We start from the raw sequence: 14,457 nt of genomic DNA, 5'->3' as shown, positions 1-14,457 counted from the left end.
GGTATTTGTTAATCTAAATTATTTTCCTTCAACAGTATGATTCATCCAGCCTTCCAGCTCTCTTATTCAGGGTAAGAACCCTTTTGGGAGCTGAAAAACATCTGCAAAATGTCAACCATCAATTAGAAAAGCTCCTTGACCAGAAATGACACCAGTCTCCTAAAAAGATTACTCTCATGCTACTACTGCCTGTTGCCTTCTGAAACTGTACTTTTTATTGTTAAAGCAACATTCTCATTTGAAAAAGTAAACGTCTAATTGTTCAGGCTGGTTGTATGACCTTGTCACCAGTTTGTTTAGTAGTTTTAGAGGCCATAATTAACCTTCTGGTTACTGTCTTCATAAGTTTTAAAATGTTAACACCTAATCCCAATCAACCAGACACTTTTAACCTACAAACATGAAAAATTAAGCTGATGTGAAGACAAACTTTGGTTAATCAATAAGGATATTTCTACTGAAGCTAATTTTCAGTAAAGCTGGTTTCAGTGAAAAACAAGAATTGGGAAGCAAAGAGATAATTTAATTAATATAAGTTACTAAAATGTGTTATTAAATGTATCTTCAGGCAAATTACAGCTTGGTTATATAAATGTCCACAGTTAATTAGCTATTCTTGTAATACTTTTATAATTAGTTCATCAGGAATTTCATCCACTCCATTATAACTGAGCAGATTATTCTCTGCAGCATCTGCTAATTCAGCATCTTCAATCGCTTCCAAAAAATAAGCATCATCAATGCCATTATCCCAGTCAGGATCAGACAATATACCTTTTGACAACATACTAGATGATGGCTTATGTGGATTCTTGGTTTCATTATTTATCGTTTCATCTGTTGTAAACTCTTCTTCCTTTAGTTCCAAAAAGGAGGGTGAGATAGGAAGAAAATACAGGTTATTCAGTTAGAATGTGATAATACTATATCAGTCTATGTCGAATTAAGGTATTAAGATCAGTTCAACAGATATTAAAATGAATATGCTGCATCATATTGTCTGAGACAGTCACCATGGGAATGAATTTACTAATTCAAATATTGCTGCCATTGTAGCTCGGACACTCTTGAAATCCCAAATCTGGAGATGCCTGCAGTACATCCTGTTAAATAAACACAGATGTACTAGAGTAAGGGTAGAAGGAATTTTTTCAAATGTCAATAGTCCAGCTGATGGCAAATTGAAAACTTTATCTGCTGTTTTTTAACAGACTTAGTTCCCTATTTATAAAATATCTAAAACATTAACATGGGTTGAAAAAAATTGTTATAAGTTTTAAGACAATTGTCAATATGACTGGATTATATATTAGATAATAGTATTGTATCAACATTAAATTTCCTGAATTTAATAATTTTACCACAGTGATATAAAAATGTCCTTATTCTCCAGCTACATGCTTAAAAAAGAGATGATGGATTTTGATATTTGTAATCTCTCAAGAGATTTGTTATGGACTGTGTCCCCTCACTGCGATGGTTTTTTGGAAGTAAGGCCTTTTGGAATTGAATAGATCTCAAAGGTAAAGCCCTCACGAATAGGAAGTACCCTTATAAAAGACCACAGAGAGCGCTCTCATCCCTACTGCCATGTGAGGAAGATGCCCATGATCTAGGGAACTGGCTCTCAACAGAAATCAAAGCTGCCAGCACCTTGATCTTCAATTTCCCAGCCTCCAGAACTGTAAGAAATTTGTTGTTTTTAAGCCACCCAGTATATGCTATTATAGCAGCCCAAAATGACAACGATTCACAAAAAATAATGCATATGTATACAGTAGAAAGAGAAAACAAATGTGGCCAAATGGCAAATCTAGTTGAAGGTCATACAGGAAAGTTCCTTGTCCTTGTAGAACACTTCCATAAAAAGCTTTTTAAAATAAAAATGTTTCAAAGCTAAGATGACCCACTGCAATAGAAAAACAGGCAAGTAACAGTGATTGGTAATTTATTTAAAATACTAAAAAAAGATGAAGCAGAAATAACAATGTTAACATTAAAACTAAATGATAGGTACACAGGTGTTCATTATACTTTTTTTTTTTTAAGTTATATCCAAGCAGTGGTAAACTGTATACCAAAAGTAGTATACATTTTTAAGGTATTACTGGAAAAAATAACCCGCTGAAACCACAAACATACATCAGAATACTCCAAACAAGGATGCTATCCTCCTCTTTTTAGAGGCGAAGTTTATTTTCTTTTTAATCTGTTCCTGGTTATTTCAAAAACACTTTTAACTTAGTTTACCAGAGAATCTGGCGATCAGCTATTTCATGTCCAGTTTCTACAGACCAAGAATGAGATTTTTACCATTTCAATCTTGAATGTATTAGTTTTAAGGAGACTTTAAAAAAAAAAACATTGAATAGATACCAGTCCATTATCTAGAATGTAAACCCAAACACTTATTCAGCTTATAGCAGGTAACCTTTGTTTCAACCATAACACTTTAAAGGACAAGGCTGATGGATGTAGGGGGAAAAAAACCACTAAAGAGTCCAGAAGATAATGACAAGAGAACTTAAAACTTTTTGTAAAAATATTAGTAAAACTACATAGAAGAGTGGACAGAGGACAGTTAAAGACAATCTATAATAGAAATACAAATCATAATACTGAAAAAAATTCAACTTCTTTAATAAATTAAGTGTAAATTAAAACTGAATACTTTTTGCCTACCAGTTTGGTCAAGAATAAAAAGTAAAAATAAGCAATGTTGGCAAAAATGTAGGATAAATAGGTGCTCTCAAACTGTGAAGTTTAATTTCTAATCATTTTTATGGAGAGCAATTTGGTAATCTGTATTATTGAAAATATTTGTGATAGTGTAAGTAGGGAAAAAACCTACAAAATAGTATATATGACTTCAAAAAATATGAGATAAAAATTCTTGGAGATACATACCAAACATTGACATCAGTTACCTGTGAGTGGTCAAATTATGAATACGGATGGCTTTTTCCCCTTTTGATTTTTATGTATTTCCTAATTTTTTTCCTACAGTGAATGTGAATTACTTGAGTAAGTAAAAGTCTTTAATGGAAAATGTTGGTTTGGCAATCTGGTAATATCTACCAAAAATAAAAATGCATATACCCTTTGACAATTCTGTATCTAGAAATTCTTCTTATATAGTTTAAAGAAACACAAAGATGAATACAGGAAAAACTTCTTGTGTCTAAGATTAGTTAGATATCTATAGAATTTCTTATGAAGCAGTGAAAAAGAATGGGGTGTACATTATCAGATACGTGCTGAGATAGGAATACAGTGTAGTGATTGTCCTAAGTGAAAGCAAGGTACCAAACTGTTTAAAAGCTGTCTGGACTCATTTGGATACGACTCAGTCATTTATACAGCTGTACCAAGAACTAATTACTAAGGAGAAAGAAACTAAAAACTGCACTTACCTCTTTGAGAAGAGACAGGAGACATACTTCAGCAGGTAATGGAAAACCTGAATCAGAAAGATAGTAAAACTGTTTCATACAGATATCTAATTTTTACAGTTTGGTAAATGTAAAAATTAATAACTCACGGTTAGATTTGAAGTTTTCTGCTTTACATACAGGGTCATGACATTTTTGATACCAAACTTCATTTTTTAGATCAACCAAAATCCTTTGTTAAAAAAAAAAAAATTGTTAATACCAAGACTGGACAGAAAACAGAATTTTGCTACATGCTGTTTAAAAGAGATATGTGTAAGACTAAAAGATAGAGAAAACTTTAAAAGGATAGAAATAGATACATATACACCAACCAAAAGAAAACTGGTTGCCAAAAATATACAAAATGGACTTTAAGTCAAGATTTTAAAAAACTCTCTTTTGATAAGTGATACAATAACCACAAAAAATTCAGTAAGGATATAGAAAATTTGAATGACTTAAAAAGCAATTAACAAATCTGATATATGAATATAGGCATATAAGAATACCGCTTTAAAGTTCTTTATAAGCATATAACATAAAAATTGACTATGCTAGGTACAATGTGAATCTCATCAAATTTAAAAGTATTCATTCACACAACATATTCTCTGATTGCAAGCAAATTATTTAGAAATAACAAAAAGACAGCTTAACAGAAACCCTTAACTTGGAAATTAAAAACATTTCTAAATAACCAATGACTCAAGGAAGAAAATCATGATGGAAATTAGAAAATGGTTAGAGCTGAAAGGAACTGAAAATATATATTCAAATATGTGAAATGGGGCTAGTCATCTTTAGAGGGAAATTTCAAATCTGAAAAGCTTATTTACAAAAAAAAAAAAATGACTAAAGGCAAATGAGTAACTAGGAAAATGAACAAAAGAATAAACCCTAATAACGTAAAAGGCAGGAAGTAATAAAGAGCAAAAAATTTTTTAAATCAAAAAGGCCAAAATGTGAAAACTAATAAGATTCTTGTAAGATTGATCAAATAAATAGACACATTATTAGATATTAAGTGCAGATGTAACTACAAATGCAAAATATACTAAAAATATAAGGGTATTATGCACTTTGGCCAGTAACATTGAAAATTTTGCTAAAATAGACAAAGTACTAGACAAACTAAGCAAACTTAAAAAGTTACAGAAAACCTAAATAATTCTATAACCACTAAAAATAAAATTTAAGTAGTTTAGAATCTTCCCATATATCATAGACAAAGAAACATAAAATGGCTGATATTCCACGTGGTAGTCAGACATGTACCCAAGAGAGAAAAATGCAGGTGACCCAGTCTCATTGCCTCATAAACGTTCCAATAATAGACTTCCTAATAAACAGACTAATATGCTGCAGTTTCCAAACCGTACACCAGAATGCCCCATAGCAGTGTAGGGCACTTACATCTTTCTAAGGAAATATAGTGATACCTAACATCTGTCAAGCTCCATCCAAACTACCCTGCAATTCACGGCTTCAATATTACGTCAACCTTCATTCCTTTCAGTGATGTCCTATCTTTACAGAGTTGGGATTTTTGGTGGTGGCTGTGATAAAAAATACTGTAAACAATGTGGAATGAGACATAATGGTGGGGGTGGCAAGTGTCCAATCTGATTCCAATGTTTAAGAGGTTACGCAGTGCTCAGAAAGACACATATCCAATTAAAAGTGATTGTATTTAAGAAGGGTCAAAAGGTACAAACTTCCAGTTATAAATAAGTCATGAGGATGTAATGTTCAGCATGGTGACTGTAATTAAAATCGTATTGCATACCTGAAAGTTACTAAGAGTAAATCTTAAAAGATTTAAGAAAAAAATTTTTGTAACTAGGTGACAGATGTTAACTAGACTTACTGTGATTTTTCTGTATGTAAATATCAATCATTATGTTATACACCTGAAGCTAATGCTATATGTCACTGTACTTCAATAAAAAAAGAATGAAAAATATTTTCTTTCAAATGACCAATATTGTTTTTTTAAAGAGCTACTAAAACAGCTTAAACAAACTTTAAGCTGTTTGAAATTTATAAACAGAACTGTTAGGTATTTCTTTTGGCCTCAGAGCAACATGAAAAAATTTCTAAGTGTCTAAGGGCATCAAGAACTGAAAAGTTTGAGAACCAATGGTATTTGCTGGACAGAGAGTCCTTATCTATAGAATGCTCTTTGCAAGATGTTCCTGATTTCTGCATATGGCAAATAAAACTGGAGTCTATGGATTTAGGAGGCACGGTTACACATGCTGTGTAACTATATGATAAAATGCAGATGTTTCAAAACCTCAATTCTCCCTGCCATTTGCGGTGACTTCTTACTTCCACCTCAGCTTTCAACCTGAGCGAGAGTATCTAGTGCAGGAAGGATGTGGGGAGTCATGCCAGATGTCCCCAGCCTTGGTTTGCTTCACCTGTGCTTTTGATTCTTGTTCCTTTTAGCAAAGCCTGATAGTGGGTAAGAGTCTTGGATTCACGAATGTGGTCTGACAATCCAATCCTCAAATTCATTAGAAATCAGGGAAATTCATATGAAACTACAAAATCATTTTATACCCACCAGATTAGCAAACTAAATTTTTTAAATCTAATAATACTAAAGCGTTGGTGAGTATATGGAGCCATAGAAAATCTGAATACACTGCTGGTGGGAGTATAAATTAGAATGATCATTTGCAAAAATAATTATCTAATAGAATTAAATATGTGCATAGTCTATGACACAGCAACTCTACTTTTAGATATATATTTTGAGAAACTCTTACGTATGTGCACTAGGCAATAAGTACAACACGGCCTCATTGTTCATAATAACCCAAATGTCCATATTAGGACAAATAAACTGGCATATTTTTTATAATGGCATACTGTAGAATAATGAAATAAGCAACATGCTACAATATGGATGAATCTCCCAAATACAATAATGACCAATTTACATAAGATTAAAAATGAAATAATATGTTGTCTGGGGATATAAATATATACAGAAAAAATAATTTTAAAAAGCAAGGGAAAGATTAGCACAAAATCCAAGATAGTAACTATTATCTCTAATGTCCAGAGAAGAGGAAAAAATTGGGGGGTGGGTCCAGAAGGTACTTCTGAGGTTTGGTCAAGTTCTATTCTAATGGGTGGCAGATACAACAAGTGGTCATTTTAGTGTTTGTCTTTAAAATGTACATGATAGGCACACTTTTATATGGATGATATATTGTATAGTTAAGATATTGTCTATATAACACAACCTATCAATTCTTCTGAAAAAACATATACAGCAACCTGACAATTTCAAAAGTTTAAAGGTAGTCATATGATAATGACTTTCTGATAAACTTAGATGCATAGAAAAAAAAGACTAGAGAGATACACCAAAATCATAACCACAGTTACCACTGGTTCTGAACTACAGATTTTTTCCTTTGTGTTTTTCTATGTTACAGTGTTGTATATTGAACATATACTTTCTGAAATTTTTTTAAACTAATCTACATACATATCAGTTCAGCACTAAATCATGCTACTCAACATGTTTTCTAGCTTTCTAGCAAAAGCTTCATGATCATTTTCTTATGTCTGGCACATGTGCTCTACATGCTTAATATAAATCATCTCAGCTTTGAGGTTAAATACAAAACAGCAAATTTCTCATAACTGCTAACTATTGGGTTTCTATTTTATCCCTATTCTAACCACATCCTTATATTATTTAAAATTCTATTTCTGGTTTTACTTCATCCTTTACTTCTCCTTTTGCCAGGAGCATTTTAAAGAAAACTAAAACAGGGCCTGACACACATAGTAAGCATCCAATAAATATTGGTTCTCTTCCATACCATATTTTGTCTTGAATGTGTTATAACCTTATCTCCACCTCTTAACACTGAGTAGTTTCCTTCTTGCCCAAATTGGCTCATTTTGATTTAGACTCCATAAGGTGTCAAGGGCCAATGGCAATAAACGAAGGAGAGACACACTTCCATTATTCATTTATCTACTGTCTTTTAGCCCCACTGCATTCTACCTTAGTCTTCTCAAGATTATACTCTCTAAGGGATTATTTTTACCAAATAAAGTAGAAATAAATATATATGGGCTGAAAAAAGGTAATAAGATTCACATTAAATATAACAATACAAATATAAATTGAATATAAAAATCATTTTTATATTCTCAACTTTAAAAACTGTAAACATTTAAAATATTGATTAAATACATAGAACTCATTAACAAACAATATTACTTACATGATATTATTACTCTTGTGGGCTCTTCCAATGTTTCCACACCAGCGATATTTACAAATGTCATAAACCAATAATTCTTCCGGAAAAAAGTAGTTCCAATGCCGAATTCCTAAAATGCAAATAATGTTTCTAAAGGTACTCTTACTCTATCAAATAACAGTTAATAAAGAATAAAATTATCTTTACCTCCTTTAATGCCATTTTTATTCACCAAGGAAAGAACGAATTCATCAACTTCAGGGTATGGTGAACCCTGAAAACCTTCAATGTTTTCAACTGCAACAAAGAGAAAAATTAATTGTAAATTATAATGGCTAAAGTTGAGTTGAATTTTAAGTTGTTTAGTACAATTATGGATTTTGCACCTCCATCCCCCTGGTTTTTTTCACCCCTTTTCCTGCAATTTCCCTTTTTTAGTCATGGATTCTTGTTACCCTACAAAGAAGCAGATAAAATCCAAACCTTTCAATTAAGTTAAATGTTAGCTAGCATAAAAATCATTTATAATTATTGCAATTGCTTTCTTCATTCTGACAGAGAAATGCAGCCCCTTACATCTGGAAGCTGGCCTAGTACTACGAGCGAGGCCTTGGTATTGCTGGCCAGGCACTCATAGCTCAGCCCTTGGGTTCTCTTGTTAATCATAAACTATTTCACAGAACTTCAACATCATAAAGGTCACTTTGTAGCCATGATTCAAGACAAAAACAAGACCACTCTATAGTCATGTCTGACACAAAATGAACGAACATTTTCCAAACCACAAAAATGACACACGTACCCTTATTTTGTCTAATACGAGTAACTGCTGCTGCTTTACCAATTATAGCTTTAGTGTCCCTGTAGTCTGCCTGCCTTCTAGGTAAGATTTATCAAGATATTCAATCACAGAACTGACTCTGATGGCGCCTAATTCAAAACAATGCCATACTTCCTTGGACTCTTCTCAAAAGCACCTAACTCAAGCCTGAGTCCTATAGTAAGTCCTTTCTAACACACAAGACTGAGATGCCCCATGGTTCCCGATGGTATGCGTTCTCCATTGCTGCAGCCAGTAATAGACTCTGCTTGCTCTGGTGGTCTTTGGTTGCAAGGCATTGACAATTCAGTTCTATTTTGTACCTAAGAATCTACTGGAATGATTCAGAATAATTTAAAATCTCATTCTATCTTTGAAGATAGAATAATCTTCTTAAAGCCTATATTTCACTTACAAAATATACATAATTGGAAAAAATTTGGAAAATATATTATAGCAGAAATGAGAGAAATAAACTCCAAATCAATGTCTAGAAATTATTAATCAGAATAAACATATAAGAAAATGTTATCCATATTTTTTAATAAACTTGTGTCACTTCATAATTTTAGTTTTTCTCATCATAAATGGACATCTTCCATATTATATAGGCTTTATAAATTTAAGTTAAATAACTAGAGTATTTTATAGTAGGTAACCAAATTCATTTTGTTGTAGTTTTCAGTTTTTCACTGTTATAACGATAGCCCAAAATATGTATATGAAAATGTTTACTGAAGAGTTTATGTATGAAATCTTAGGGAAAAACCTCTATGTTCTTCAGTATAAAAATGGAGCACATATGGATTTCATGAAAAATTATGCAGCCATTAAAAGAATGAAGCAGCTCTCCATATTATTGGAAATATAGGGAAAACTCTCATTAAACAGGAAACTATGGTTACCTACCTTTGATTGTGGACAGAGGGTAAAGAACTTTCAGGTTTTATTAATCTTAATATATGTTCATTTCATACAAATAATCTACATTATTTTCATATTTTTTTCAAAAACAATGAAAATTAGTCAATAAATTTAAAAAAAAATTTTTACGCATTTTCCATTTTAGATGGAAACCCAGTCATTTTAAAAGATCAGTAGATATAATTATTTAAGACTTTAGAGGCAAAAGTAGATTTAGTTTCCTTAATTTTCATAGGAAATTATTTCTTTAAAATTACCTGAAGTGCTGGTACTACTGAAGTACTCAACTTGTTTTTGCTTATTCTCCTGGGATGTGTCACATGTAAGAATTCGTAAAGTATCTGAGAATCTGAAGAAGAAAGTTCGAAGAACAGAGTAACATTACATTACAATTAGACATGGCTACAGAAAGGAAATAATTTCAAATAGTTACATATTAAAATTTTTGTTCAACAGCTAATTGTACTAGGACATTTATGATACATTTGCCTACAAAAGCCTACATAAAAAGAGTAGTTTGGTGATCATTCAAAATACTTCCCTCAACTATAGAGTGAATCAGAGGACTCTAGGATTTCTGTAGCTATAATGAAATATAATTCTATTCCCTAAACAGAGCCTTTGAAATTTTTGTTACAATGATTTTAAAGTGTGTCTAATAGGAAGAGAAGGGAAGTGTGATGAGAGCAAAAGGAAAAATAGATTAAAATTAACTGAAATAAAAGATGCATTCATAACCATGAAGAATTCTGCGTTTCAGGAAGAAAAATACCTGGTATTTACTTGGGTACACAAAAGTCAATTACAGTAACTCAATTCAGTAGAACTCTTCGCTTCTGTGAAATTAATATTGAAACTATGGAATGGGATGTAGTAATCAGATTACCTGTACTTGGAGCTGTATTACAGGCAACTGTGTTGCTTTTCAATATATGATAAAATGTGATCTCAATCTGGTGCCAACAACAGTGGACAGCAACAATCATCTAATTTTTACAACCACTACCATGCTACTTCTAGAATATCAGAAACTATTACTACTAACAACTAATATTTACTGAGCAGTTACTATGTGCCAGGTGCTGCTGTAAATATTTTACACGGACAGTTTAACTTATTTAATCCTCATAACAACTCCCTAAGATAGATGTTAATATTATTTCCATTTTAAAGATAAGGAAACTAAGACTTTGATATTCTGAGATATGTTATGAAAGAACTCAAACAGCCTAGAAATATATGAAGAAAAACCACCCATCTTCCCACCTTCCTGGGTAACTGCTGTCAAGTAACATCTAGACACACTTTTGCCCACAGCAATGTATTTTAAATATTTTTATTACAATTCATTTCAGTGGAATTCCTCTTTAAGATTATTTCTAGGGAAGGCACAGGAAGAGCAAGTTAATTGAGCAATACAGTCTGATTCTAATGTTTTGGATTAATAAAACTTGCTAGCCCAGAATCAAAAGGAATAAAGGCAAATATTTCTGTTGAAAGAAGTCTTTCATTTTTAAAAAATGACCAAAATATGTAAACCAAATGGTCAACAACAGAACTGACAACAAATTAGAGTATATCAATATAATGGAAAAGTATATAGATGTTAAAACTTTTATTTACAATTACCTGTTGGCAAATTACCAACTTAGCAAATATTCATGATATAATATTGAATGGATAAAACAGGTGATATACTGTATAATCTCAAAAAATATCTTTTGGAGTTATGTAAATTATACATGTGTATATATTAAAATTGACATGTTAACAGTAACTATATTTCCAAATGCAATAAAACTAATTTCTATTTTCTCCTTTATAAAAATATTAATAATTTTAGAAAAACTGGAAAATATATAAAATATAACTGCAAAAGGATATAAAGTGCATACTAAGTGGTTAAAAAATAAATTTTACTATCATGTTTCAGTTAATAGACAAAAGAATTTTAAGAACTTTGTTTCTTAAAGTAGAATGAATTTACACAGTTCACATTTTAGTACTATACAAGCCATTCACTGCTTAATAAATATTCATGAATACACAATGATTTAAATGATACTATATACCTGACATTGCTGATCAAAGAAGAGAGGAAATACTGATTTTCTTCAGAAATATCTGACTGTGTAAGAGAAAATTTGTTATCTTCGGCAACCTCCAAAGCCACGGGCTTTCCTATTTTTGATGATTTATACAGGCGAAAGTTTCTATTTCTTGTATAAACTCCTATATCAAAAATTAATAAAACGATGTGAATGCATGTTTTCAGTGATTTTTTTTTTGAGTCAGCAAGTATTTAATTAATTTTGTATACCATTATTAGAAGAAACAATTGGTTCTGATTCAACATGGCAACATAGAAAGATCCTGAACTCACCTCTTCCCATAGATACACTGAACCTACAGCTATGTATGGAACAGTTTCTCTGAAAAAATCCTACAAACTGGCAAAGCGTCCCATCCCCTTCACACGGGGAAAGTGAAAGGAAACCACATCAAATCAGGTAGGAAATGCACAGGCATAATGTCACCATAAACCCCAACCCCCAGCATGGTGACTCAAGATTGGGAGGGAACTGGAACTTAGATCTTCTCCCTGAGGAATAAGGGTTCAAACCCCACATCAGGAACCCCAACTTTTAAGACCAGCACCTGAGAGACAAGTCCCCCAAACACATAGCTTTGAAGACCAACTGGGCTTGCACCTATGAAACCCATGGGGCTATGACAAACTGAAGAATGACTCTTAAAAGGCTTACATGCAGACTCACCCACCCCAGGCCCCAGCACAGAAGCAGCTCTTTGAAAAGTCCCCACACTTATGTGAATGAAACCAGTTTGCTAATTTTAAAGTGTTGGTCTGTAGGGTAGGGGTCTGCTGAGAAACACTTTAGGGACAGAGGCTAGGCATCTTCCTGCTTATCCCTCTGCCTTGCTAAAGCCAACAAGTGTCCCTCCCTTTTTTTTTTTGCTTTCCAACAGGCACCATCTTCCATGCTCTCATGCTTTGCCTTGCTAAAGCTGTTAGGCACCATCTTTATCCTTTCCTTTTTTTCTTTCTTCAGCAAGTGCCATCTGTGTGACTCTGTGTGTGTTCTCTGTGGGTGTTCCAGAGCACCAATCTCTCCAAGAGGGGAGCTTCTACACACGTCTGGTGCCCCAGTTTGCCACTCAGGGGATACTCCTTGATTGCTGGGTCCCACAAGACTGCAACAATTGGAGAGACAGTTGTTGGCATGCTACCACCCACAGGACACTGCACAGACAGAAGACTGAAACAGAGCCCCAGCCTCTCAGTGAAAGATGCTTAATTGCTTGTCTTAGAGCTTCGCCCTTAGTGGCGGGCTTCAGGTTGGGCACACATCTAGAGGCTACAGAGCGCTCTCAGGGAATGTCGTCAGGAGATGCCATCTCTGCACTCACCCTCTACTTCACTACTGTTATGTCCCAGACAGGAGCGAGCTTATACACTCGTCTAGCGCCCCAATTTTTGCGACTGCTGCTCAATAAAAAACTCTAGATTGCCTGGCTCGGGGCGGGGGGCGGGGGCGGGGGACTGGTGCTTATACTTCCAGTCCCACAAGACTATGTATATTTGCATTCTTTAAAGCTGCAGCTTGAGGGTCTGGCTTCCAATAAGCATGAATCTAGGTGCTGAGATGCTGGCTATTCTTGGCACACACTCAACTATTGAGCGCTATTAAAGATTTAAACAGCCTGCTTGGGCAATCACAAAGGTTTGAGCGATAAACAATAGCTAGGGCAGAGTTGAATAATAAGGTTCATCTCCTATACAAAGCCAGCAGCACTTCAAGATTGGGAGAGATGGCTGTTTTATCTAACGTATAGAAACCAACACAGGGAGTTGAGATAAATGAGACAATGAAATATGTTATAAACAAAATAACAAGATAAAACTTCAGAAGAAAAAACCTTCATGAAGCGGAATTAAGTAACTGACCTGATGAAAAATTCAAAGTAATGGTCATTCAACATAGTATTGGAAGTCCTAGCCAGACTAAGTAGGCAAGAAAGGAAAGGCATCCAAACTGGAAAGGAAGAAGTGAAACTATCACTATTTGCAGATGGCATAATATTATATACAGAAAACTCCAAACACTCCATCTAAAAAAATGTTAGAACTCTAAATTCAGTGAAATGGCAGGATTCAAAATACAGAAATCTGTTGCATTTCTATACATTAATAACAAACTATCAGAAAGAGAAATTAAGAAAACAATCCCATTTATAAATGTAACAAATAGAATAAAATACCTAGGAATAAATTTACCCAAGAGGAGAAAGACCTATACACTGAAAACTACAAGACATTGATGAACAAAACTGAAGATATAAAAAAAATGGAAACATTTTCCATGCTCATGGTTTGAAGGAATTAATATTGTTAAAATATCTATACTACCCAAAACAATCTACAGATTCAATGCAATCCCTATAAAACTTCCAATTAAATTTTTTAAAGAAATAGAACAATCCTAAAATTTATGGAACCACAAAAAAAACCCGAATAGACAAAACAATCTTGAGAGAGAAGAACAAATCAGCAGTCATCACTCTCCCTGATTTTCAAACTCTATTATAAAGCTATAGTAATCAAAACAGTATGGTACTAGTAATCAAAACAGTATAGTACTAACAATAAAAACAGACACACAAATCAATGGAACAGAATAAAGAGCCCAGAAATGAATCCACACATATATGGTCAAGTAATGTACAACAAAGGAAACAGAATATACAATGGGGAAAGAACAATCTCTTCATAAATGGTGTTGGGAAAACTGAACAGCTGCATGCAAAGGAATGAAACTGGACCACTATCTTACACCATACACAAAAATTAACTCGAAATGATTAAAGACGTGAATGTAAGATCGGAAGCCATAAAACTCCTAGATGAAAAAATAGGAGGTGAGCTCCTAGACATCAGTCTTGGCGATGGTTTTTTGGATCTGACACCAAAAGGCAACACAAGCAAAAACAAGTGGGACTACATCAAACTAAAAAGCTTCTGCAC

The 14,457-nt window shown here is 33.3% G+C and overlaps 2 protein-coding genes across 19 annotated transcripts in view; one reads left to right on the top strand and one right to left on the bottom strand.

Annotated features, from left to right (window-relative positions):
• Positions 1 to 5,397, top strand: part of CENPU (centromere protein U) — a 42,057-nt gene extending 36,660 nt beyond the window's left edge. For all 5 annotated transcript variants that reach the window (XM_039882655.1, XM_039882656.1, XM_039882653.1 and 2 more), the window contains one exon: positions 36 to 5,397. In XM_039882655.1, the coding sequence (XP_039738589.1) occupies positions 36 to 149 (114 nt within the window). In that variant the 3' untranslated portion in view covers positions 150 to 5,397. The remainder of the gene's footprint in view (positions 1 to 35) is intronic.
• The window catches only part of PRIMPOL (primase and DNA directed polymerase), a 37,258-nt gene continuing 23,303 nt past the window's right edge, over positions 503 to 14,457 (bottom strand). For all 14 annotated transcript variants that reach the window (XM_039882642.1, XM_039882643.1, XM_039882645.1 and 11 more), the window contains 7 exons: positions 11,486 to 11,645; positions 9,671 to 9,762; positions 7,877 to 7,966; positions 7,691 to 7,799; positions 3,542 to 3,624; positions 3,414 to 3,460; positions 503 to 856 (listed from right to left, as the gene is read on the bottom strand). In XM_039882642.1, coding sequence (XP_039738576.1) covers positions 611 to 856; positions 3,414 to 3,460; positions 3,542 to 3,624; positions 7,691 to 7,799; positions 7,877 to 7,966; positions 9,671 to 9,762; positions 11,486 to 11,645 — 827 coding nt within the window. In that variant the 3' untranslated portion in view covers positions 503 to 610. The remainder of the gene's footprint in view (positions 857 to 3,413; positions 3,461 to 3,541; positions 3,625 to 7,690; positions 7,800 to 7,876; positions 7,967 to 9,670; positions 9,763 to 11,485; positions 11,646 to 14,457) is intronic.

Source organism: Pteropus medius, unplaced genomic scaffold, assembly GCF_902729225.1.
Source record: "Pteropus medius unplaced genomic scaffold, Ma_sr-lr_union100, whole genome shotgun sequence".
Lineage (NCBI taxonomy): Eukaryota > Metazoa > Chordata > Mammalia > Chiroptera > Pteropodidae > Pteropus > Pteropus medius.
The sequence above is the reverse complement of the archived record's forward strand: the minus strand, read 5'-3'. Positions and strand labels throughout refer to the sequence as shown.